At 35.8% G+C, this 27,614-nt stretch overlaps 2 protein-coding genes, 1 long non-coding RNA gene and 3 pseudogenes across 3 annotated transcripts; 5 read left to right on the forward strand and 1 right to left on the reverse strand.

Moving 5' to 3' along the window:
- Positions 1 to 2,881: 2,881 nt before the first annotated feature.
- On the forward strand, positions 2,882 to 5,697 carry LOC125207017 (putative late blight resistance protein homolog R1A-10; annotated as a pseudogene).
- A 2,252-nt stretch (positions 5,698 to 7,949) lies between these two features.
- LOC148924062 (putative late blight resistance protein homolog R1A-3) lies at positions 7,950 to 10,770 on the forward strand. Its single transcript, XM_089060133.1, has one exon. The coding sequence runs from the start codon at positions 8,021 to 8,023 to the stop codon at positions 10,691 to 10,693; it is 2,673 nt and encodes an 890-aa protein (XP_088916259.1). The 5' UTR covers positions 7,950 to 8,020; the 3' UTR covers positions 10,694 to 10,770.
- A 1,207-nt stretch (positions 10,771 to 11,977) lies between these two features.
- On the forward strand, positions 11,978 to 15,427 carry LOC148924063 (putative late blight resistance protein homolog R1B-16; annotated as a pseudogene).
- A 2,160-nt stretch (positions 15,428 to 17,587) lies between these two features.
- LOC148924064 (putative late blight resistance protein homolog R1A-3) lies at positions 17,588 to 20,411 on the forward strand (annotated as a pseudogene).
- A 721-nt stretch (positions 20,412 to 21,132) lies between these two features.
- LOC148924065 (uncharacterized) lies at positions 21,133 to 21,770 on the reverse strand. Its single transcript, XR_016132380.1, has 3 exons — positions 21,648 to 21,770; positions 21,530 to 21,574; positions 21,133 to 21,459 (listed from the first exon to the last, which is right to left on the reverse strand). It is a non-coding gene; the product is annotated as an uncharacterized LOC148924065 (long non-coding RNA).
- Positions 21,771 to 23,607: 1,837 nt separating this feature from the next.
- Positions 23,608 to 26,569, forward strand: LOC148924066 (putative late blight resistance protein homolog R1A-3). The gene has a single exon (XM_089060325.1). The coding sequence runs from the start codon at positions 23,710 to 23,712 to the stop codon at positions 26,440 to 26,442; it is 2,733 nt and encodes a 910-aa protein (XP_088916451.1). The 5' UTR covers positions 23,608 to 23,709; the 3' UTR covers positions 26,443 to 26,569.
- Positions 26,570 to 27,614: the final 1,045 nt, after the last annotated feature.

The following is a 27,614-nucleotide window of genomic DNA, read 5'->3' on the forward strand; positions in this document are numbered from 1 at the left end:
TATAAATTGGGTTGAGCCCAATAACTTAACCCCTCTCACCAGATGCTGCCACGTGTCCTCTCTTTGGATGATTGTTTCCTGACCGTTGGATGTAGGGTTGAGAGTTGTTATGTGTTGTGGCTTCGTTGAGCCGTTTCATATCTGATATCTCTCTCTTCTGTGTGTGACTGAGAACTTCTCTCTCTTCTCTCCTTTTCTCTCTGGTGTTCTTCCGGCCATCTCTTGGTGATCTTTCTCGGTTCTTTGAGAGTAAGATCTTGTGTGAGTGCTGGTGTGAAGCAATCTCTTCGATTGCTTAAGTTCTAGAGAAGTTCTAGGGTTTGTGAGTGGAGGTTTTGTCCGGTGGATCTTGATCTGGTGTGAGGGGCTTTTACGGTGGAGGTATTGGTGGTCTGAGGGTTAACTCTATCCAATCCACTTGTGCTCCCTTTGATCTAAGTTCTGGAATAATAGATCTGTGTTCGTGTGGCGGGTTCTGAGCCAAGATCCTCTGATATCTTGTTCTTACTCTTTGGTGTTTTAGTTAATATCTTGTGTTTAGATCCGAGAGGATCTCTCTTAGTTGTACTAACGTGTTCCTTGAGTGTGCAGGTACATTTGAGTGCAATTGAAGTTGGAACTGTAGCTTCAAGGTCTTGTAATAGTTAGAACTAGATTCTAGTGATCTTAGTTTGTATTACTTGTTAAAATCAGCCGCGTGGGTGAGAGTTTGGCTGAGCTCTCTTGTACAAGAACAAAGAGGTCTCGGTAATTAGTGAACCTAGACTAATCTGATCCCTACAAGATGAAAGAGAATAAAGTAAGAGAGAGTAAAGTAGGTGTGAAAAAATGTATTGATTTTTACTTAAAAAAGAAAATGACTTTATTATTATAGAACGTAACAAAATAGCAAAATGACTCTATTATTATAGAACGGAGGGAGTAGTTGATTCTGCACAGGCAGATTTATAAGAATATATAATTAAGGATTGATTCTTACCATGTTGCCGTGTAATTGCAATATTTCTCGGCACAAATGTGAAGTCTTGGTAGATGGTTTTCTGGAAGGACGGTGGATTACGATCCTCTCCCTTAGCGGATTACTTCGCACTCTAATTGACATGAACACCCCTCATAATACGGTCGAATTTGATGGCCTTTGGGTTAGGGATTTCAACCTTTTGCAATAATAATACTAGTCCTTTGCCTTCATTTATGATCGTAGTAGTACTACTTCATCATCTCATACGCATTCTTACTGCTCATATTTTGAGTTTATTTTCCAATATTTATTTGTATTGATATTTATTACTGATGACCTACACGTTCTTTTTTTACCTTTCATTTATTGTACTTTTACCTAATACTCCCTCCGTTCCATAGTACTAGATTCATTTTGCCATTTTGGTACGTTCCATAGTAGTAGAGTCATTTCCTTTTTTGGTAAAAGTCAACACATTTCTTCCCACCTGCTTTACTCTCTCTTACTTTATTCTCTCTACATCTTTCTACCTTTTTCATTTCCTACTTTATTCTTTATCACCTAACACAACTTTTCTTAATCTCCGTGCCGAAAATAAACGCCTCCACTACTATGGAACGGAGGGAGTACGTTTTATCTTCCATCTTCTATTAATACTTCATTTAATTTGCTTATTTGCTCGTACTATCATTATTTTAAAATTTTATTTTAAATTCAGTTTATTCTTTAGTATTTAATTTATTTATTCGTACTTTTATTATTTTTAAATTTGATTTTCTATGTTAGCAACATTTTAAATTTATAATTATGATTTTTTAATTAATTTACTCATGGAGTAATAAAATAATTTTAACAAAATTAAATATAATAATCTCTTTGTCTCCATATTTTTTAATTTTCTAATTCTTTTCATGTATAAAAATGAGTGTACTTTTATTTTTGATTGATATTTATTTCTAACAAATTGAGTTCATTCTCTACAAAAAATTAAATTCATTAAGATACACTCCATACTCAATAAGTAGTACTCCGTATGTATAAATTACTCTCTTTGTCCTATTAAAAATGAAATGTTATTTTTTTTCGTAGTCTTATTAAAAATGAAACGTTTTCAAAATGAAAATACTATTATTTCTACTTTTTACATCTTTCTTACTGTATTCTCTTTTTATTAACTTATAAAATAGTAGAAATAAATAAAATCTCGTGCTAATAAATAAACGTTTCATATTTAATGAGTATTACTCCCTCTGTTTCATAGTAGTGGAGTCATTTTGTCATTTTAATACGTTTCATAGTAGTGGAGTAATTTTTATTTATAATAAAAAGTCAACATATTTTTTTCACTTACTTTACTCTTTCTTATTTTATTTTCTCTATTTTTTCATTTCATACTTTATTCTTCTTTTACTTAACTCATTTAACTTAATCTTTATTAAATCGCGTGCCGAAAAAAAACGACTCCATTGCTATGGAACGGTCCAAGTATTATTTACGGTGTGACAAAACAATTGCAGCCACGTGACAGCGGTATACTCCCTCCGTCCCAGGGTATTAGACCAACTTTCCCTTTTGGGATGTCCCAATATATTAGACTCATTTCCTTTTTTAGCAAAAAGCATCTCTTTTATTTTATTCTCTACCTACTTTTTTCTCCCTTCTCTCCCCTACTTTTTTCCCTCTCTCATACTTTACTCTCTCCAATTTAACTATTTAAATATCAATTCCTTAAATCATGTGCCAAAAAGAAGTGAGTCTAATACTACGGGACGGAGGGAGTATGATAATTCATAGTCCAACAACTTCAATTCATTTTCGCATTTGATTTCAAAAAGCAGCACATATTCCATTTCTCTACCACAATATCACATTTCTCTTCTTCTTTCATCTCCTCAGTTTGAACTAATTTTCTGAGCTTTGATGGCGGCTTATGCAGCTGTGGTTTCTCTTATGAAAGTCATAGATGACCTTGAAACTCATCCATCCCCTCCAATTTCTCTTGATAAACAACAAGTTGAATCTCTCACTAAAACACTTGTCTCTTTGCAGAAATTTCTCGAAAGCTACGACTCTCCTTTTGCATACAACGATGAAGCAGATCCGTTGGAGATGCGCATTGTTGATGCAGCTCACACAGCCGAAGATGTGATCGAGTCATATATAATCGACACTATCCAGCTCTTTGCAGCAGCAGCAACTGAGGATGGTGGTGATGAACAAATCAGTTGCATCCACTTCTATCAGGATCTGCAGAATGAGATAGAAGAACTTGATTTGCTCAAGAAAGAGGTGGCTGGGATTCCGAGGGAGAAGGTAGTTCAGCAGAGAAACATGGGTTCTGATGATGGTGGTTTAAGATCCAGTAGTTCCACAGAGAACAACCCTTTCATGGTAGGGTTTGATGATGTGCTTCTTCAACTCTTGGATAGGCTAACTGATGGAAACATCAGTCGCCAAATCATCCCCATAGTAGGGATGGGTGGAATCGGCAAAACTACTCTCGCAAAAGGTGCGTTCGAACACAAGCTTATTAAAGAGCGTTTTGGTATTTGTGTGTGGACTACCATTTCCCAACATTATAATATAGTAGAAACTCTTAGAGAAGTTCTCTCTCGAGCAGGAGGGTCCTCGAGCAGTATGGATGAGAAAGAATTGGTAGTTGAATTACACAAACTCTTATGGGGTAGGAGGTATCTCATTATATTGGATGATATGTGGAGTATAGATGTGTGGGATAAGTTGAAATTTTCCTTTCCTGATTGTGGTAATGGTAGTCGAATACTAGTCACAACTAGGATGTCGAACTTGGCTGCCCACTTGACTAATTCCTATAACATCTTCAAGATTGGATTTCTAGATGAGGTTAGTAGCTGGACTTTATTCTCCGTCACTATCTTTGGAGAACAAAGTGTTCCTACTCAACTTGTAAAAATTGGCAAGAAAATTGTGAAAAAGTGTAATGGTCTTCCTTTGGCGATTGCTGTAATAGGAGGTTTAATGGCAAAATCAGATGCTACACTAGAATATTGGGTGTACATAGAAGAAAACTTAAGCTCAAAAGTAAATTCAGAGAATAATGATTATTGTTTGAGGATATTGAAACTGGGCTATAATCAATTGCCTGTCCATCTAAAGCCTTGTTTTCTTTATATGGGATTGTTTAAGGAAGACCGAGTGATTAGAGCTTCAGAAATTGTGGAGCTATGGAATTCTGAAGGATTTCTTAAACCAGTAGGCAACACAAGCTTGACAACTATTGCGAAAGAGTACTTAAAGGAGCTAGTCGATAGAAATCTCATTCTAGTTCATAAGTTTGGGTTACTTGGGAATGTAAAATCATGCAAGATTCATGATTTATTATCTATCTATCAAAGAAGCTCTAAAACATAGGTTTTTTTATGTCTTAAGGGAACAGAGTCCTCAAGGTGTAATTAATCAGCACCGCATTGTTACTTCGGCAAGCACTTCAAAGGAAAAAATTTGTGATGTGTTGGACTCTATGTCACATGCTCGGTCTTATGTGCATCATAAGCGTGAAGTTTCAAAATTTCCAAATTCTAGATTTCTGAGGACACTATATGCATATGATACCCAATATAAACACTTCTATGCTCTTGAAAATGTGTCTCATTTGGTGAATTCACGATACCTTGCTTTTAGTTTTATTTGGAAGAATGTGATTCCTTCAATCAATCTGCTTTGGAATCTGCATACACTAATGATTCAGTGTTTGGATGATTTTATTGCACCAATTGAAATTTGGAAAATGCATAAACTTAGGCATGTCAGCTTCTACACTGTGAGATTGCATCTCCCAAGTCCTCCAAGCATCGTCAATGATATTATTATCATGGAGAATCTAGAGGTGCTCAAAGGAGTGAAGGATTTCAGTTTAAGTGAAGATGTTGTAAAAAGAATTCCGAATATCAAGAAATTGAATTTGAAATTTGAATTAAGGAATAGTGCAGAAGTAGTTGAGAGAGTGAACCGTCTCAGCTATCTTCAATGTCTTACTAAACTGGAATCATTTAATCTGATTGAAATCCCCTACGTTCGAACCAAGTTTGTGCTGAAGATGAGCTTCCCACCATCCCTTAAGAAGTCGAGTCTCTTTCTAGAAAATGTTTTTGAGTGGGAAGACATACTGCCAATGATAGGTTCGTTACCACTTCTTCAGAAGCTCATATTACATGGAGGTCGCTTCAGAACAGGCGAGTGGGAAACAATAGAAGACCAATTCCCGAGCCTCAACTCACTAACACTGGACGGCTGTTATGATCTGGAAAACTGGATAGTGTCAGAGAGCTCCCACTTTCCACTTCTTCAGGAGCTTCGTCTTCGAGGTATATATGGATTGAAGAAGATCCCTTCTGAAATTGGAGAGATACCAACACTCAGATCAATTAAATTGTATGGTTGCAGTGAAACAGTTTTGCTGTCAGCTAAAGAGATAATAGAGGAGCAAGAGGAAACATATGGAGACCAACTAGACCTCAAGGTAACCGCTGTAGTTCTTGAGCAAGATAAAGAACGGGTGAGGTTGGCAAGTTCCAACTTTGAAGTTATAGTGATTGATTATTAGCCTAAGTCTTCTCTCTTTCGTTTCTGTTGTGTTGCTGCAGGTTGATATTTCTGTGTAAACTTAATCGGATCAATTTTCATTTCTCATTTTGCGAGATTGGAAAAATGCATCGTGTTTATGTCACATTTACTTGAGCACGTGTTACAGTTGTCAATTGTTGAGTGTTGATCAAATATTCATTATCGAATTCTGAAATGCTAAACGCATACAAGCAAAGATGATCAGCAGGTGTTCAATGAAAATGCTAGAGTCACGTATAAAATAGAATTCCATTTCAAATTGGCTACTTTGATAATGGTAGATTTCGTGGTTACTTTCGTGGAAGGCTTCCAACCAATCTGATGTGGAAGGCTTCTCCACTCCCCATGATGGTAGTTGGCTTCTTTTGCCTGCAAAAGTGTCTCTTGTGGCCATTGGTAGCACAAAGACTCGTCAATTTAACTTTGAAATGCGACTTTGAAGAGCTGTCAGCATTGCTCAAACACTGGCCAATCCATCAAACTGGGCAGTTTGTGTCTTGTGGATTCATTCCTTCTCCAAATACTGAATTTGTATCCAATTTGCCTCTACTTTTGCATGTAATCTAGAATCCATTCCATTAGCATTCTCGTCGGGCCACTCCATTCATTTCCTACCAAAACATGCATCTTTATATGCAAATTTTCAACAATATAGCATGAAATGTGACTCCAAAATGGTGACGAATGCTAGCCTATCAGTCCACTTTGCGGATGTCAGTTCATCAACCGTCGGACTACACTGGCTCTCCTGCCACAGAAATAGAACCCCATAATGAACAATTCAATAACTATCAAGTCTTCACAAGAATTTGCACCAAATTCTTGAGAAAGGTAAGCAATTGAGTTTGACGATTTGACAAGTGAAACCTCATAACATTAAGTAGCTTTAAATCACAAAACTGGTGGTGTGCTTTCAAATCCATGTTCACCATTTAATTTCAAAAAAAAGAGTGAGCTACACTAAAATTTTCAGAACTGTAATCAGGCAATTAACCATCAAGTTTTTCCCAAAACCGAGATTAACCTAGGGAACCGTGGTAAAAAACCATTGAAAACCCCCGGGAACGAGGCCTTCTTTGCCTTCCACCTAAGTTGTGCAGAAAAGGCTCAAAAATAATCTCTAAGAACAATCAAGCCGCATATGGTCTTTCAGCATCCCCACCTAAAATTGTCACAAATTTGGGCTATCTTACATTATTCAACATTTATTTAGATCCATTTTACGTACAAAATAACGAGATCTAAATATAATTATTTATGAGATAGCAATGTTTGAAAAAATATAAACAGTAATCAAAATTAATGTGCTAAATTGATGTCCCTAATGTGTTCAGTGGTAACAAGGGCAAAGAATTGACGCTTTTTCATGTTGAATGGGCCAAAAAAAAATTATTTGGTCCGCCTTGTTTGGGCCTAGAAATTGATGGAATTTAGCATGACCTTGGATTTATGGACTATTGATTTGGGTGACTAATTTTTATTCTTTGGGCCTAAAGCTCAATTTTATGACTTTGAACTTATGTGCTTCAACAAATCTCTTGAATAATAAGAGATGATTTAATTTAGAATATGATCCAAAATGTTTATGGAAGTATTCCCTCCATTTCGTGCTATTTGCACTTTTCTCTTTGGTCGCAATTTAAGAATTCTACTATCTTAAATAGACACCTTGATTCCTATTTAAAAGAGAAATAATATGAATAGTTTAAAACCTACACCAAAAAGAATAATAAACACCTTAATTCCAAATTTGCAGTTCAGTTTTACCCAAAAACAAATTCCATAAACTATTCACCCTTTGTCTCTTGTGAGACTGTTTGGGTGATTATTTCACCTTTGCAAATTATTGCCGACTGCTAAGATGATAAACATTTTTTAGTCACAAATAAATTATTAGATGAAATTTTGAAATCGAATTGTATTTTATTTATGGACTATATTGTTTATACAAGGGTCAATATATTTAATTTCTTAGCACTTTATTTTTCGATTTACCGTCGTTATCAATAGAAACGTTAGTACGGAAGGGCATCTTATTTACCTTCCAAATAGGAATCCATTTCACATGGATTTTTTGGCTAATAATTTTACTACTATTTGTGAGAACAAAAAACTCAATATTCTACTATTTTTTAAGGACTAAAATTCTGGCATTTTATATTTCAAATATGTGATCGTTACTCAAAAGCAAAAATGCAAGTTGCTTTAATTTTATGTTTATTTGTCCTTAGCAAAAGGGAAATTGTGGGTGGGGAGCTGTCAGTTGTGTCGTTTAGACAATGGAATGCAGCAGAAAAGAATCATGCATAATTGCTATGTAGGGTCATTCTTTAATTAAAAAGTTATTAATAGTATTTTAAGATATCTTCAAAATAATTCTATCGTATTAGTCTTCTTCATCACTGCTTTAATCTTATTTTCATTCACACCATTCATCTAATCAGTCTGTTAGCATTCATGGCGGCTTATGCATCTCTGATTTCTCTTATGAAAGTCATAGATGATATTGAAACTCATCCATCCCCTCCAATTTTCCTCGATAAACAACAAGTTGAATCTCTCACTGAAAAACTTGTGTTTTTGCAGGAATTTCTCGAAAGCTGTAGTTCTCCTTATGCATACAGCGATGAAGCAGATCCGTTGGAGATGCGCATTTTAGATGCAGCTCAAGCGGCTGAAGATGTGATCGAGTCATATATCATTGACACTATTCACCTTTCTGCGGCAGCAACTGACGATGGTGCTAGTGATGATGATGGTGGTGGTGATGGTGGTGGTGATGGTGATGGTGAACAAATCAGTTGCATCCACTTCTATCATGATCTGCAAAATGTGATTGAAGAAGTGGATAATATCAGAAAAGAGGTGACTGGAATAACAAGGGAAAGGGTAGTGCACCAAAGGAACGTGGCGAATTTAAGATCCAGCAGTTCCACTGAGAAGAGCTCTAACATGGTAGGGTTTGATGATGTGCTTCATCAACTCCTGCATAAGCTTACCGATGGAAACACCAAGCTCCAAATCATCCCTATCGTAGGGATGGGCGGCATCGGCAAAACTACTCTTGCAAAAGGTGCGTTTGAACACAAGTTTATCAAGGATCATTTTGATATATGTGTGTGGGCTACAATTTCTCAAGATTATGATATAGTAGAAACTCTTAGGCAAGTTCTCTCTCGAGCAGGAGGGTCCTCGAGTAGTATGGATGAGAAAGAATTGGAAGTAAAATTACACAAGTGTTTATGGGGTAGGAGGTATCTCATTATATTGGATGATATGTGGACCATAGATGTGTGGGATAGGTTGAAATTTTCGTTTCCTGGTTGCAGTGAGGGTAGTCGAATAGTGGTAACAACTAGGATGTCCAACTTAGCTGCTTACTTAACTGATTCCTATGGAGTTTTTAAGATGGGGTTTCTAGATGAGGCTAGTAGTTGGACTTTGTTCTCCAAAACTGTATTTGGGGAACAAGGTTTCCCTACTCAACTCAAGAGTATTGGAAAGAAAATTGTGGAAAAGTGTAAGGGACTTCCTTTGGCGATTGCTGTGATAGGGGGTCTAATGGCTAAATCCGAACCTACAGTAGAATATTGGGAGCACATAAAGGAAAACATAAGCTCAATAGTGAATTCGGAGAATGATGATTATTGCTTGACAATATTGAAACTAAGTTATAATTATTTGCCTGTCTATCTAAAGCCATGTTTTCTGTACATGGGAGTGTTTGAGGAAGACGATGTGCTTAGTGCTTCGGAAATTGTCAAGCTATGGGATTCTGAAGGGTTTCTTAAACCATTAGACAACAAAAGCTTGAAAACAATTGCAAAGGAGTACTTGCAGGAGCTAGTTGATAGGAATCTCATTTTAGTTCATGAGTTGGGGTTACTTGGGAATGTAAAATCCTGCAAAATTCATGATTTAATAAGAGATTTATCAATGAAAGAAGCTCAAAAACAAAGGTTTTTTTATGTTTTGAGAAAAGAAAGTCCTGTAGGCGTAATTAGGCAACACCGGATTGTTATTCCAAGAAGTACTTCTAAGGAAAAAATCCTCAATGCCTTTGAATCCATGTCACATGTTCGTTCTTGTTTACTATGGTGTGAGTTTATTAGTGATCTAGAATTGCCAAAATCTAGATTTCTGAGGACACTACATGCATATAGACTTTATCCAAAGAGAAATACCCCAACACCTGTGAACTCACGATACCTTGCTTTTCGAAATGTTCCTTTTCATGTGCAAACTTCAATCAAATTCCTCTGGAATCTGCATACACTATTCATTATTTGTGAGGGTGATTCTATGGGACGAATTGATATCTGGAAAATGCTTAAACTTAGGCATGTCGAGTTCTATTATCGAACGATGCATCTCCGAGCTCCCCCGAGCGCTGACGATGATATTATTGTCATGAAGCATCTAGAGGCACTCATAGGAGTGAAGAATCTCAATTTGAGTGAGGATGTTGTTCAAAGAATTCCCAATATCAAGAACTTAGCCATAACTTATGATATGGAAGTAATTGAGGAAGTGAACTATCTCAGCTGTCTTCAGTGTCTTACTAAGCTTGAATCCTTGCGGTTGTTCGTCTACTCCACCAATAACGGAAGGTATGTTCAGAAGATGAACTTCCCAGACTCCCTTAAGGAGTTACAACTCGATTTCCCAATCGGTTTTGAGTGGGAAGACATACTGCCAGTGATAGGGGCCTTGCCACTTCTTCACGAGCTCACATTAATTTCCGGTCGCTTCAAAAAAGGCGAGTGGGAAACAGTTGAAGGCCAATTCCCCAGCCTCAGGTCACTAAGCTTGTTCAGTTGTCGAGATCTAGAAAACTGGACAGTGTCAGAGAGCTCCCATTTTCCATTTCTTCAGCAGCTTCGTCTTTGTGGAATGAAAAACTTGAAGGAGATTCCTTCAGAAATTGGAGAAATACCAACACTGAGATCAATTGAAGTGGATCGTTGCAATGAATTATTGGTGTTGTCAGCTAAACAGTTATTGAAGGAGCAAGAGGATTTACACGGAGACCAACTAGACCTTCATGTTCGTGCTGTAGTCGAGGAGAAAGATAAAGCGTTGCAGAGGCTGGCAAGTTCCAATTTTGAAGTTGTAGTGTTACCTTTCTAGTGTTAATGTGTATTGATTGCTCTTCCTTTCTTTGTATTCTTCCCTCCATAATTTTAGTGAAGCCTTCTCATTCCTTCTGTGCCTCAAGTGTTTAGTATTTCCTTGTAAACTTAATCAGATCAATTTTCATTTCTCATCTTGCAAATTTGGAATTGCTCCCGCATAATATTTCAAAAATTTGTTAATTCAATTAAGATTATGAAAACTTTATTAATTCCAGCGTATATAGGTTATTTTGCAAAAATAAAAAATAAAAACTCAAGAATTATAACCCAAACAAACAATTATGAAATTAAGTCGAATATGTTGTATATACTTTTATAAGTGTAATAATTTTGGTAAAACGAATTTGGAGAATTTGTAATGTAACTAATTCATGTATGCAAGAGAATGGTTAGGAACAAGTATAATTTAGATTACTATAAATTTAGATGGAAATTTGAGATAGAATTGACAAAATCACTAGTATATTCTATTTTTTACTCAATGCAAGGGTGATAAAACTATGCTTCAACACCTGTGACACTTCTTCTAAACTCAATTAAAATAATTAAACTAAAAGAATATGTTAAATAAGACATGATTATTGTGCAACTAAGGTAAATTAGGCCTAAAACTATAAAGTCAAGTGCAGGCCACATATTCGGGCCTATTTATGGGCTTTGAAAGAATTGATATGTGAAGAAGCCCACTTCTTGGGGTATAGATTCGGAGATAGTGGTAGATTTGAATTCTTGTTAATTTGTTAATGTTGTGATAATATAGAGAGTATTTATTTTAAATATTTAACTGAAGTTGAGCCAGATGTCCTAATTATACAATAATTGGTCTAGTCGTGGCTATATTTTATCAAATGAAAAAAAGGTATAATACCTTCTCAAATACCTCTCCTCTTGGAAAATGATTTTTCATGAATAAAAAGTAAATATGGTAGTTATATTAGTTTACCTCTTCTTTTATCTTTTCCCTTGGAGATATTCTTATACAATTGGTCTAGTCTTGGCTATATTTTATCAAACCAGCCTGTCAAAATAGAGAGTTGACTTAATGACTTTCCGAATTTGTAATTAAGAACTAATTTCAAAAAAATTAAGATTACATTCCGTCTTTTTTAATACTCTCATTATATTCTACTTCACACTTCAAAACTTCTTCCTCTTTCTTTCTTTCTTCTATCTCATAAAAAGTAGTACAAAGTTTTAATTGTTGCGTCAAAATACCAAATTCATCTTGATATATTTGTCTAATCATTTGAATTCATGCATTAACTTTCAAAGAATTAAGATGGCGGCTTACGCAGCTCTGATTTCTCTTATGCATATCATAGATGATATTGAAACTCGTCCTTCCCCTCCGATTTGTCTCGACAAGCAACAAGTGGAATCTCTCACAAAAATAGTAACCTTCTTGCAGGAATTTCTTGAAGATTACAAATCACCCTACGCATACAGCAGCGAAGCAGATCCGTTGGAGATTCGCATTACGAGTGAGTAGATTTTTTTAAAATGTTTTTTTTTTTTCATTTAGTGTGTTTTCTGAAGTTTATAGTATTTTCTCATATTGGCAATAAATTACTAATTACTTTATTGATATTGCAAATTGTGACAGGATTTTATTGATTGTAATGAAACCAAATTTTGTACTACATGTTCTAGTTTGAGAATAAAATTATATTCTAATAAATTATAGTTCTGTTCCTTTTAAAATCAAATCACACAAATAATTTAGTATTCAGGACTCATCTAGGAAAGATACCATGGAATATGGACCGATCTGGATCCATTTTATTAGGATCTATTCAATTTATATTTTTGATAAATTCATATCCAAACGTCATAAACTTAGGATTGACCGTGGATTGCTATGATATTTTAAAAATAGTATTACATACGTCCCGCATTAGAAGTCACTTTGACTTTTCTACACTCAAATTATAAAAATAATAGTTAAAGTGGAGAAGTGGTAAAGTAAAAGGGATAATAATGTAGAAAAGCTGAGTCTTGCATGTCTACATTATTCTCTCTTACTTTACCATTTAAATACGGCCGTTGATTAGAAATGATCTAGGTATTTGACTAGGATTTATTAATTGTTGACTGTGGCATTTTCAATAAAATCTGATTTCTTTTTTTCTAAAAGTTCGGTTATAACCGAAATAAATTCGGCTGTAACTCACCCCTAATTTGCATTGCAGATGCAAGTCATGTGGCCGAAGATGTGATCGAGTCATATACAATTGACACCATTCAGCATTCTGCAGCAGCAACTGATGATGATGATGGTGGTGATGAACAAATCAGATGCATCCATTTCTATCAAGATCTGCAAAATGTGATAGTTGAAATGGATTTGATCAAGCAAGAGGTGACCGGGACATTGAGGGCGAAGGAAGAGAAGGAGAGGAAGTTGGTTTCTGATGATGCTGCTTTAAGATCTAGTAGTTCCACTCCTATCATGGTAGGGTTTGATGATGTGCTTCTTCGACTCCTGGATAGGCTTACGGATGGAAACACCAATCGCCAAATCATTCCTATTGTAGGGATGGGTGGAATCGGAAAAACCACTCTGGCAAAAGGTGCGTTTGAACACAAGCTTATTAAAGAGCGTTTTGATATTTGTGTGTGGGCCACCATTTCTCAAGAGTATAATATAATAGAAACACTTAGGCAAGTTCTCTCTCAAGTAAGAGTAAGCATGAGCAATGAGAGTGAAGAGGACTTGGGAGAAAAACTACACAAATCTTTATCGGGTAGGAGATATCTTGTTATAATGGATGATTTGTGGAGCATAGAAGTATGGGATAAGATGAAGTTTTTCTTTCCCGAACACAATAATGGGAGTCGAATAATAGTAACAACTAGGATATCAAATTTGGGTGCCCACTTGAAAAATTCCAACACCATCTTTGAAATGAAATTTCTAGGTAAGGTTAGTAGTTGGACTTTGTTTTCCAAAACTGTATTTGGGGGGAGAGGTTTTCCTACTCAACTCGAGAGTATTGGAAGGAAAATTGTGGAAAAGTGTAATGGACTTCCTTTGGCAATTGTTGTGACGGGGGCCTAATGGCAAAATCTGAAGTTTCACTAAAATATTGGGAGAATGTAGAGGAAAACTTTAGTTCAATAGTGAATTCAGAGAATGATGATTACTGCTCGAGGATATTGAAACTCAGCTATAATCAATTGCCCGCCTATCTAAAGCCTTGTTTTTTGTATATGGGAGTGTTTGAAGAAGACAGTGTGATTAGAGCTTCTACAATCTTGGAGCTATGGGTTTCTGAAGGATTTCTTAAACCAATAGACAATAAAAGCTTGACAACTACTGCGAAAGAGTACTTAAAAGAGCTAGTTGATAGGAATCTCATAGTAGTTCATGAGTTGGGGATACTTGGAAATATAAAACACTTCAAGATTCATGATTTACTAAGAGATCTATCGATGAAAGAAGCATAAAAACAAGGGTTTTTTTATGTATCGAGGGAACAGAGTCCTCAAGGAGTAATTGGACAACACCGCATTGTTATCCCGAGAAGCACTTCAAAGGAAAAAGTTAGCAATGCCTTAGAGTTTATGTCACATGCTCGGTCTTATGTACGTCATAAATATGAAGTTCAAGAATTGCCAAATTCTAGATTCCTTCGGACACTATTTTCATATGATAGCAAATATATAGGGTTTGAAAACTTGTATTCCCTTGAAAAAGTGTTTCGTTTGGTGAATTCACGATGCCTGGCTCTTAAAGCTAATTGGGAGTCCGTGATTCCTTCAATCAATCTGCTTTGGAATCTAAGTACACTAATTATTTGTTGTGAGAAAGATTTTATTGCACCAATTGAATTTTGGAGAATGCATAAGCTTAGGCATGTCGAATTCCCGAACCGGAATTTGTATCTCCCGAATCCTCCGAGCATCAACAAGGATATTACTATCATGGAGAATCTAGAGACACTGAAGGGAATGGATGATTTCAGTTTAAGTGAAGATGTCGTTAAAAGAATTCCCAATATCGAGAAATTGGATGTGAATTACAGTGTGGAACTACTTGAGAGAGTGAACTATCTGAGCTATCTTCATTGTCTTAGTAAACTGGAATCCTTGAGGCTGTGGATCTACTCCCTCAAGGATAGAAACTATGTGCTGAAGATGAGTTTCCCGCTCTCTCTTAAGAAGTTGACTCTCTCTCTACTGAGTAGCTTTGAGTTGGAAGACGTAATGCCAACGATAGGTTCGTTACCACTTCTTCAGAAGCTCAGATTATACGATGGTCGCTTCAGAACGCGCGAGTGGGAAACAGTTGAAGGCCAGTTCCTCAGTCTCAAGTCACTAACATTGTGGGAATGTCGTGATTTTGAGAAATGGACGGTGTTAGAGAGCTCCCACTTTCCACTTCTTGAGGAGCTTCATCTTTTGTATTTAGATGGATTGGAGGAGATCCCTTTAGAAATGGGAGAAATACCCAAACTCAGGTCAATTAAATTGCACAGTTGCAGTGAATCGGCAGTGTTGTCGGCTAAGCGGATATTGGAGGAGCAAGAGGATTTATACGGAGACCAACCGGACCTTCGAGTAAGCGTTACAGTTATGAAGAAAGATAGAGCCTTGAAGATGTTAGCAAGCTCCAACTTTAAAGTTAGTGTGTTTGGTGAATAGTGTGATCGCTCTTCTCTCTTTCGTTTCTTGCGACTTGCAAGTTGATATGTCATTGTAAACTTAATGGATCAATTTTTATTTCTCATTTTGCTTAATGTAGTAAGTGCTTCTTCCATCCCTGCTTAATTGTCACTCTTTAACTTGGCATGGGTTTTAAGATATATAAAGAAAAGTTGGTTGAAAAAATTACTGGAACGTGAGACTCATATTTTTATATTGGTTTTATAATAAAAATGTGAGTGAAGTGAGATAGTGGAATATGTAAAATTGAAGTGTGACAATTATTGAAGGATAGATCGAACTGGAAAAGAGTGATAATCAATCGGGGACGGGGGGAATAGTTGTCTGCAAATTGTTAATTTCATTTAAGAATATGAAAGCTTTTTAAATTCCGGCACAGGTAAATTCCGGCCTTAGGATTTTTAAATGCCTCTACATAATGGAATTTTACATGACCTTGGATTTATGGACTATTGATTTGGGTGTCTAATTTTTATTCTTTGGGCCTTAAGCCCAATTTCATGACTTTGAACTTATGATGCTTCAACAAAGTAGACTTCTTTTGTGGTATTGTCTTTGTCTCTCTTGAATACTAAGAGATGATTTAATTTAGAATATGATCCAAAGTATTTATTGAAGTATTCCCTCTACTATTCGCACTTTTCTCTTTGGATCGTAAATTAAGAATTGAGTAATTAGTATATTAAATGTAATATTAAGAGAAAATTTAATTAATTCTAATATCTTAAATAAATACCTTAATTTTAATTAAAAGAGAAAAATATATATAGTTTAAAACAAAATAAAATTAATACAAATAGCATGGGAGAGTGGTTATAAATTTGCAGTTCAGTTTTACCCAAAAACAAATTCCATAAACTACTCACTCTTTGGTTCTTTGTGAGAATGTTTGGGTGAAGATTGATGAAATAATATTTTATTATTAACACTTTAATTATTATGTCTCCTCAATAATTGTGACAAACGTTGCGCGCGTGACTGGTTTTTTCACCATTGCAAATTATTGCCGACAGCTAAGATGATAAACATTTTTTTAGTCACAAATAAAAGATTAGATGATACTATTTGGAATCGATGTGTATTTTATTTAGTGACTTTATTTTTATACAGAAATCAATATATTTAATTTCTTGGTAGGAGTACATTTTTTTTCTCCATTTACCCTCTTTAATTTTTCTATTTTTCTTACTTAATCTTTCTTTAACTTTTATTCTCTTTCTTACATCTCGCGATCAAAAGGAACGTACTCTTCTATCCCCTATTAATTATCCACTTTTGTCATTTTTGTCGGTCTCCATTAAGTGTCCACTTTCAGTTTCACTATAAATGGTAAGCAGGCTTGAAACTACTCACGACTTGATGAATGAAGAAACGAGCTCGAGCGAAAAATATGGATGTAATGTGGCACGTGTGGATATTGATCGTGAAGATAAGGAAACCAAAGCAGTTCCACCTCAGCTCATGAATTGGAAAGCTGCTCTGTTGGGCCACTAACAACGTGGTTGAAATGGTTGTTAGAAGAAAGGATGATGGACCCATTGCACGTTCTGTCAGTTGCATTAGGTGACTATATATATAGCTTATTTTGTAACTTGTTGATCATTTGAAAAATCATATCAGAAATGCAATTCAAAACTTGCACAATGAAGTTCTTTTGCTACTTTCCTCTATTGTCATTTTCGTTTACATTCCACTAACCAATTTCACTCATATTTTATTATAAAACTAATATATAAAAGTGGGACTCATATTTCAGTACCTTTTGCAACTCACTTTTTTTTCAGTTTTTTAAAATCCGTGTCGAAATCAAATTGGACAATTATTGGGGGAAGGGAGAGTATTTAATACGGAAGGGCATCAGATTTACCTTCCAAATAGGAGTCCATTTCACATGGATTTATTGGCTAATAATTTTACTACTATTTGTGAGAACAAAAAACTCAATATTCTATTTTTGAAGGGCTAAAATTCAATTTCAAAAAGGACGTTGAAGTGGCATTTGATATTTCAAATATTAAACACTATTTGACTGTTATTCAAATGCACAAAAGCAAGTTGCTGTATGTTTATTTGTTCTTTAGCAAAAGGGAAATTGTGGGTGGAGAGCGCTGTCAGTTGTGTCGTTTAGACAATGGAAAGCAGCTGAAAAGAATCATGCATAATTGCTATGTAGGGTCATTCTTTAATTAAAAAGTTAATAGTTGTATTTTAAGATATCTTCAAAATAATTCTACCATATTAGTCTTCTTCATCTCTGCAATTTAATCTTATTTTCATTCACAACATTCTCAATTCAGTCTATTAGAATTTATGGCGGCTTATGCAGCTCTGATTTCTCTTATGAAAGTCATAGATGATATTGAAACTCATCCATCCCCTCCAATTTTTCTCGATAAACAACAAGTTGAATCTCTCACTGAAAAACTTGTGTTTTTGCAGGAATTTCTCGAAAGCTATAACTCTCCTTATGCATACAGCGACAAAGCAGATCCGTTGGAGATGCAAATTGTAGATACAGCTCAAGCAGCCGAAGATGTGATCGAGTCATATATCATCGACACTATTCACCTTTCGGCGGCAGCAACTGAGGATGGTGCTAGTGGTGGTGGTGGTGATGACGATGGTGGTGATGATGATGGCGGTGGTGGTGCTGAACAAATCAGTTGCATCCACTTCTATCAGGATCTGCAAGATGTGATTGAAGAAGTGGAAATGATAAAAAAAGAGGTGACTGGAATAACAAGGGAAAAGGTAGTGCACCAGAGGAACGTGGCGGATTTACGATCCAGCTCTTCCACTGAGAAGAGCTCTATCATGGTAGGGTTTGATGATGTGCTTCATCAACTCCTGCATAGGCTTACCGATGGAAACACCAATCTCCAAATCATCCTTATCGAGGGGATGGGTGGCATCGGCAAAACTACTCTTGCAAAAGGTGCGTTTGAACACAAGTTTATCAAGGATCATTTTGATATATGTGTGTGGGCCACCATTTCTCAAGATTATAATATAGTAGAAACTCTTAGGCAAGTTCTCTCTCAAGCAGGAGGGTCCTCAAGTAGTATGGATGAGAAAGAATTGGAGATAGAATTACACAAACGCTTATGGGGTAGGAGGTATCTCGTTATATTGGATGATATGTGGAGCATAGATGTGTGGGATAGGTTGAAATTTTCGTTTCCTGGTTGCAGTGAGGGTAGTCGAATAGTGGTAACAACTAGGACGTCCAACTTGGCTGCCTACTTAACTGATTCCTATGGAGTTTTTAAGATGGGGTTTCTAGATGAGGCTAGTAGTTGGACTTTGTTCTCCAAAACTGTATTTGGGGAACAAAGTTTTCCGACTCAACTCAAGAGCATTGGAAAGAAAATTGTGAAAAAGTGTAATGGACTTCCTTTGGCGATTGTTGTCTTAGGGGGTCTAATGGCTAAATCCGAACCTACACTAGAATATTGGGAGCACATAAAGGAAAACTTAAGCTCAATAGTGAATTCGGAGAATGATGATTATTGCTTGAGAATATTGAAACTAAGTTATAATCATTTACCTGCCTATCTAAAGCCATGTTTTCTGTACATGGGAGTGTTTGAGGAAGACAATGTGCTTAGGGTTTCAACAATTGTCAAGCTATGGGAGTCTGAAGGGTTTCTTAAACCATTAGACAACAAAAGCTCGACAAAAATTGCAAAAGAGTACTTGCAGGAGCTAGTTGATAGGAATCTCATTTTAGTTCATGAGTTGGGGTTACTTGGGAATGTAAAATCCTGCAAAATTCATGATTTACTAAGAGATTTATCAATGAAAGAAGCTCAAAAACAGAGATTTTTTCATGTTTTGAGAGAAGAAAGTCCTGTAGGCGTAATTAGGCAACACCGGATTTTTATTCCAAGAAGTACTTCTATGGAAAAAATCCGCAATGCCTTTGAATCCATGTCACATGTTCGTTCTTGTTTACTATGGTGTGACGATATTAGTGTTCTAGAATTGCCAAAATCTAGATTTCTGAGGACACTGCATGCACATGGACTTTGTACAAAGAGAAATACCCCAAAACCTGTGAATTCACGATACCTTGCTTTTCCGAAAGCTCTTCAGCATGTGCAAACTTCAATCAGATTGCACTGGAATCTCCATACACTAATCATATATTGTGAGGATGTTTCTATGGGACGAATTGATATCTGGAAAATGCTTAAACTTAGGCATGTCGAGTTATATTATGGAACGATGCATCTCCGAGCTCCCCCGAGCGCTGACGATGATATTATTGTCATGAAGCATTTAGAGTGAAGACGTTGTTCAAAGAATTCCCAATATCAGGAAATTAGACATAATTTATGATATGGAAGTAATTGAGGGAATGAACTATCTCAGCTGTCTTCAGTGTCTTACTAAACTTGAATCCTTGAGGTTGTACGTCGACTCCACCAATAACGGAAGGTATGTTCAGAAGATGAGCTTCCCAGACTCCCTTAAGGAGTTGGAACTCTATTTCCCAATTGGTTTTGAGTGGGAAGACATATTGCCATTGATAGGGGCCTTACCACTTCTTCACAAGCTCACATTAATGTTCGGTCGCTTCAAAAAAGGCGAATGGGAAACAGTTGAAGGCCAATTCCCCAGCCTCAGGTCACTAAGATTGTTCAGTTGTCAAGATCTAGAAAAGTGGACAGTGTCAGAGAGCTCCCATTTTCCATTTCTTCAGAAGCTTCATTTTTTTAATATGAAAAAATTGAAGGAGATTCCTTCAGAAATTGGAGAAATACCAACACTCAGATCAATTGTAGTGGATCATTGCAATGGATTATTGGTGTTATCAGCTAAAGAGATATTGAAGGAGCAAGAGGATTTACACGGGGACCAACTCGACCTTCATGTTCGTGCTCTAGTCGAGAAGAAAGATAAAGCCTTGGAGAGGCTGGCAAGTTCCAATTTTGAAGTTGTTGTGTCTAATTTCTAGTGTTAATGTGTATTGATCGCTCTTCTTTTTTCTTAATTATTTCCATGTAAAATTAATCAGATCAATTTTTCATTTCTCATTTTGCATATTTGGAATTGCTTTGATACTACACATTGAGTTTTTGAAGTGATAAAGGAACAATGCATCTTGTTTAAGTCAGACAATATATACCTTCTACATTAATGAGCACATGTTACAGTCGTCAATTTCCAGTATGTATATCGAAATCGAGTGTTGATGAAAAATTTGATGAAATATTCATTCCCCGATTCTGAAACGCTAAATGCCCAGATTTTGATTTACGCGAGGATAATTCGATGAAATGCTAGAGTAGTCTATAAAATAGAATCCCAAATGAAATGTGAGTGGAATGAATTAGTGGAAGGTGGGACCTATCAACCTATTACTCCCTCCATCCCATGCTACTCGCACTTTTCATTTTAGGCCGTAAATTTGAGATTGATTTTTTTATGTAATTAAGTTAGAATTTTAAGTGTAATGAGACGTCACTTAATAAAGGACCTCTTAACTTAAACTAACATATTAATTATATGCATTAATTCTAACTTAAACTATAAATAATTTAAGGAGTTTGTGACGTGCCGAAAAGTAATAGTGCAAGTAACATGGGACGGAGGGAGTACCATTTATGGTAAAAGTAAACCGGGACTCTTCTTACAAAATAAATCATTAATCTCTAGTCTCTCCGCCTAATTTAAGTGATGCATTTTTTTTTATATAAAAATTTTAAAAAACAATATTTAATTAATTAAAGGAAGAGATAATAAAATATAGGATAGATGACAGAATAAGAATAAATTATCTTGGCATAAGATAATTGGGATAGAAGTCATATTTTGGGCATTCGATTGCATAGAAAGCCAAAAAGATACTGTACAAAAGAAGAGATCATCCATCCCATGCCCAACTGAATATGAATTGATGCATCACAAAATCAATATTTGAGCTCAGGTCACATGTTCTCCACCTCACCATAAGTGCTTCTTCAGCAGCACCCTTCTGTAAGCATGCAAACCCAACCAAATAACATTCTTCCTTTCCACGTCGTACCTGGGACGAAAACCAGCACATTTGAAAGAATACACCCTCCTTCCGTTTAGCTTGTTCGTGTACACCTAAAGAAGTGGAAACACATCATGCCTAGTGTAAAGCCAAATATCAAACCGTGTGACATTCGATACATACCTCATGGAAGTCTCTTAACCACCCTTTGCCTCTTAGCCTCGTGTCCTGATCAAAGAATCATCAAAATCTTGAAGCATTGCTAAAGTTAAGTGAGAAGTCACGACTCAATAAACGTTACTTGGTGGATGATGCGGAGCTCTAGACTTAGGCATGCCTCTTGGGAAGTCGGAGAACAATTTGGCAACGGAACGGCCACAAATCTGATGGTGCTTCTTCTGGGGAAGAGGAAGAAATATTGAAGTACACTTCAACAGATACATCAATAGATCATCACCAACCTAATATTTGTCATTACAACACCAATCAATCAAGCCCAATGTGCAAATATACACAGAAAATAGTATAGTATCATATTATCTCATTCACTTACCCTTCTAAAGAGGACAGCCCACTTTGCGGATTTCAGTTCATCAACCGTCGGACTACACTGGCTCTCCTGCCACAGAAATTAGAACCCCATAACAAACAATTCAATGACTATCAAGTCTTCTAGTGCACGAGAATTCGCACCAAATTCTTGAGAAAGGTAAGCAATTGAGTTGTACGATTTGACAAGTGAAACCTCATTACACTAAGTAGCTTTAAATCACAAAACTGGTGGTGTGCTTTCAAATCCATATTCACCATTTAATTTCAAAAAAAGAGTGAGCTACACTAAAAACCATCAATTTTTGCCCAAAACCGAGATAAACCTAGGGAAACCATAGTAAAAAACTACTGAACCCCGGGAACGAGGCCTTCTTTGCCTTCCACCTAAGCAGCACAGAAAAGACTCAAAAACAATCTCTAAGAACAATCAAGCTTCATATGGTCTTTCAGCAAAAGGAAAAAACAGTAAAAACCAGTGAAGATTGCCAAGAAATCTCCGGTTTTAAATCCCTACCTAAAGTTGTCACAAATTTGAGCTATCTTACACTATTCAACATTTATTTCAATCCATTTTACTTACAAAATAACTAGATCTAAATATAATTATTTATGAGATAGCAATGTTAATCAAAATTAATGTGCTAAATTGATGTCCATAATGTGTTCAGTGATAACAAGGGCAAAGAATCGGCGCTTTTTCATGTTGAATGGGCTGAAATTTAATGGGCCAAAAAAATTTATTTGGTCCGCCTTGTTTGGGCCTAGAAATTGATGGAATTTAACATGACCTTGAATTTATGGACTGTTGATTTGGGTGACTAATTTTTATTCTTTGGGCCTAAAGCCCAATTTTATGACTTTGAACTAATGATGGTTCAACAAATCTCTTGAATAATAAGAGACGATTTAATTTAAAATATGATCCAAAATGTTTATTGAAGTATTCCCTCGTGCTATTTGCACTTTTCTCTTTGGTCACATTTTAAGAATTCTAATATCTTAAATGGACACCTTAATTCCTATTTAAAAGAGAAATAATATGAATAGTTTAAAACATACACCAAAAAGAATAATGCAAATAGCATGGGAGAGTGGTTCCAAATTTGCAGTTCAGTTTTACCCAAAAACAAATTCCATAAACTATTCACTCTTTGTCTCTTGTGAGACTGTTTGGGTGATTTTTTCACCTTTGCAAATTATTGCCGACTGCTAAGGTGATAAACATTTTTAGTCACAAATAAATTATTAGATGAAATTTTGAAATCGAATTGTATTTTATTTATTGACTTTATTGTTTGTACAAAAGTCAATATATTTAATTTCTTAGCACTTTATTTTTCGATTTACTGTCGTGATCAAAAGAAACGTTAATACGGAAGGGCATCTGATTTACCTTCCAAATAGGAGTCCATTTCACATGGATTTATTGGCTAATAATTTTACTACTATTTGTGAGAACAAAAAACTCAATATTCTACTATTTTTGAAGGACTAAAATTCTGGCATTTTATATTTCAAATATGTGATTGTTACTCAAAAGCAAAAATGCAAGTTGCTTTAATTTTATGTTTATTTGTCCTTAGCAAAAGGGAAATTGTGGGTGGGGAGCTGTCAGTTGTGTCGTTTAGGCAATGGAATGTAGCTGAAAAGAATCATGCATAATTGCTATGAAGGGTCATTCTTTAATTGAAAAGTTATTAGTAGTATTTTAAGATATCTTCAAAATAATTCTATCATATTAGTCTTCTTCATCACTGCAATTTAATCTAATTTTCATTCATACTATTCATCTAATCAGTCTCTTAGCATTCATGGCGGCTTATGCATCTCTGATTTCTCTTATGAAAGTCATAGATGATATTGAAACTCATCCATTCCCTCCAATTTATCTCGATAAACAACAAGTTGAATCTCTCACTGAAAAACTTGTCTTTTTGCAGGAATTTCTCGAAAGCTATGACTCTCCTTTTGCATACAGCGACGAAGCAGATCCGTTGGAGATGCGAATTTTAGATGCAGCTCAAGCGGCTGAAGATGTGATCGAGTCATATATCATTGACACTATTCACCTTTCTGCTGCAGCAACTGACGATGGTGCTAGTGATGATGATGGTGATGGTGGTGCTAGTGGTGATGATGATGATGATGATGATGATGTTGATGGTGGTGGTGGTGGTGGTGATGGTGGTGGTGATGGTGGTGGTATTGGTGATGGTGAACAAATTAGTTGCATCCACTTCTATCAGGATCTGCAAAATGTGATTGAAGAGGTGGATATGATCAAAAAAGAGGTGACTGGAATAACAAGGGAAAAGGTAGTGCACCAGAGGAACGTGGCGGATTTAAGATCCAGCAGTTCCACTGAGAAGAGCTCTAACATGGTAGGGTTTGATGATGTGCTTCATCAACTCTTGCATAAGCTTACCGATGGAAACACCAATCTTCAAATCATCCCTATCGTAGGGATGGGTGGCATCGGCAAAACTACTCTTGCAAAAGGTGCGTTTGAACACAAGTTTATCAAGGATCATTTTGATATATGTGTGTGGGCTACAATTTCTCAAGATTATGATATAGTAGAAACTCTTAGGCAAGTTCTCTCTCGAGTGGGAGGGTCCTCGAGTAGTATGGATGATAAAGAATTGGAAGTAAAATTACACAAGTGTTTATGGGGTAGGAGGTATCTCATTATATTGGATGATATGTGGACCATAGATGTGTGGGATTGGTTGAAATTTTCTTTTCCTGATTGTGGTAAGGGTAGTCGAATAGTGGTTACAACTAGGATGTCCAACTTAGCTGCCTACTTAACTGATTCCTATGGAGTTTTTAAGATGGGGTTTCTAGATGAGGCTAGTAGTTGGACTTTGTTCTCCAAAACTGTATTTGGGGAACAAGGTTTCCCTACTCAACTCAAGAGTATTGGAAAGAAAATTGTGGAAAAGTGTAAGGGACTTCCTCTGGCAATTGCTGTGATCGGGGGTTTAATGGCTAAATCCGAACCTACAGTAGAATATTGGGAGCACATAAAGGAAAACTTAAGCTCAATAGTGAATTCGGAAAATGATGATTATTGCTTGAGAATATTAAAACTAAGTTATAATCATTTGCCTACCTATCTAAAGCCTTGTTTTCTTTACATGGGAGTGTTTGAGGAAGACCGTGTGCTTAGGGCTTCAACAATTGTCAAGCTATGGGATTCTGAAGGGTTTCTTAAACCATTAGACAACAAAAGCTTGACAACAATTGCAAAAGAGTACTTGCAGGAGCTAGTTGATAGGAATCTCATTTTAGTTCATGAGTTGGGGTTACTTAGAAATGTAAAATCCTGCAAAATTCATGATTTACTAAGAGATTTATCAATGAAAGAAGCTCAAAAACAAAGGTTTTTTTATGTTTTGAGAGAAGAAAGTCCTGAAGGCGTAATTAGACAACACCGAATTGTTATTCCAAAAAGTACTTCTAAGGAAAAAATCCCCAATGCCTTTGAATCCATGTCACATGTTCGTTCTTGTGTACTATGGTGTGACAATATTAGTGCTCTAGAATTGCCAAAATCTAGATTTCTGAGGACACTACATGCATATGGACTTTATACAAAGAGAAATACCCCAAAACCTGTGAACTCACGATACCTTGCTTTTGAAAACGTTCCTTTTCGTGTGCAAACTTCAATCAAATTGCTCTGGAATCTACATACACTAATCATTTTTTGTGAGGGTGATTCTATTGGACGAATTGATATCTGGAAAATGCTTAAACTTAGGCATGTCGAGTTCCTTGGTCGAAAGATGCATCTCCGGAGCGCTGACGATGATATTATTGTTATGAAGCATCTAGAGGCACTCCTAGGAGTGAAGAATCTCAATTTGAGTGAGGATGTTGTTCAAAGAATTCCCAATATCAAGAAATTATCCATAATTTATGATATGGAAGTAACTGAGGGAGTGAATTATCTCAGCTGTCTTCAGTGTCTTACTAAACTTGAATCCTTGAGTTTGTTCGTCTACTCCACCAATAACTTGAAACTCTCTTTCGCAATCGGTTTTGAGTGGGAAGACATATTGCCAATGATAGGGGCCTTGCCACTTCTTCACGAGCTCACATTAAATTTCGGTCGCTTCAAAAAAGGCGAGTGGGAAACAGTTGAAGGCCAATTCCCCAGCCTCAGGTCACTAAGCTTGAACTCTTGTCAAGATCTAGAAAACTGGACAGTGTCAGAGAGCTCCCATTTTCCATTTCTTCAGAAGCTTCGTCTTTTTAATATGAAAAAATTGAAGGAGATTCCTTCAGAAATTGGAGAAATACCAACACTCAGATCAATTGTATTGCGATATTGCAATGAATTATTGGTGTTGTCAGCTAAAGAGATATTGAAGGAGCAAGAGGATTCACAAGGAGACCAACTAGACCTTCATGTCCGTGCTGTAGTCTGGGAGAAAGATGAAGCGTTGCAGAGGCTGGCAAGTTCCAATTTTAAAGTTTCTGTGCTTCCGGCGAGGAGAAGGATGTTGCTTCATTTTAATAAACCAAAACCAAATTAATTCGGTCCGCTTTATTTGGGCCTAGACACTTGATGGGCCTTAGAATAGTATCTCTCAATAAATGTGACAAACGTCGAGTGGCTGTTTTTTTCACCTTTGAAAACTATTGCCGACAGCTTATAAGATATTCCTTGCGTCCCATAAATTTTTTCACATTTTTTTCATTTTTTCCAACGAAATTTATCACATTTTATTTTTTTACCATTTTTTGTAATGAGCCTTATATTATACTAACTCATTACAACTCACATTTTTATTATAAAACTAATTCATAAAAGTAGGATCCACTCCCCACTATTTTTTTCAATTCACTTTTCATTATATTTCTTAAAACTTATACATGGTCAAAATGTGACAAAATTTAAATAGCAATTATAATAGCAATTAGCTTTAATGTTTATTTGATACTCCTATTTCAAATAGTACGTGAATGTTATTCACAAGTATAATAGCAATTAGCTTTAATGTTTATTTGATACTCCTGTTTCAAATAGCATTGTGGATGTAGCTCATGCCACTGGAGATGCGATCGAGGTCCTAATCGATGCACCATCATAAAATAAATAGGTTTATATCAAAATTGGACAATGTTAGAGAGCTCCCACTTTCCACTAATGTGCATGTACTTTATAAACTTATTACTCCTTATGCAATGTGACAAATTCATGTATCCACCATCAGAAATAAATAGGTTTGTATTAAAATGGGATGTGATAACCTATAAAATAGCTTTATATCATAACCCATATTTATGGTGATAACCTAATAACCCTCATTTTATGAACGAAAAATATCATTTTATGAAACAGAATATCATTTTATAGAATAAAAGTATCATTTTATGCATGCTGAAAAAATATCATTTTATCGTGTATAAATATCATTTTTAGTAAAAATGATACTTTTGACCCATAAAATGACAGGGTTATTAGGTTATCACAAAAATATGAGTTAATGATATGATCGCACCCCGTATTAAAATCATGTAGGACAAATTGTTTATATTCGAATTGATCAGCATGCACATTTACATGTTTGGCAGAACGATAACATGAATTCTCTATTTATTTCAAATCATATATTCCATGTCCATGATCTGTTCAATGAAAAAGGACAGAGAATCGATGCTGTGGGCTGGAAATTTTAATGGGCCGGAAAATATTAATTTGGGT

Source organism: Salvia hispanica, chromosome 6 (genome assembly GCF_029641045.1).
Source record: "Salvia hispanica isolate PSC_SH4W2 chromosome 6, Shi_PSC_v1, whole genome shotgun sequence".
Taxonomy (NCBI): Eukaryota; Viridiplantae; Streptophyta; class Magnoliopsida; order Lamiales; family Lamiaceae; genus Salvia; species Salvia hispanica.

What these genes read in the sequence shown, in the direction of transcription:
- LOC148924066 (XM_089060325.1), top strand. Translation starts at nt 23,710, where the DNA reads ATGGCGGCTTATGCATCTCTGATTTCTCTTATGAAAGTCATAGATGAT.
- LOC148924062 (XM_089060133.1), top strand. Translation starts at nt 8,021, where the DNA reads ATGGCGGCTTATGCATCTCTGATTTCTCTTATGAAAGTCATAGATGAT.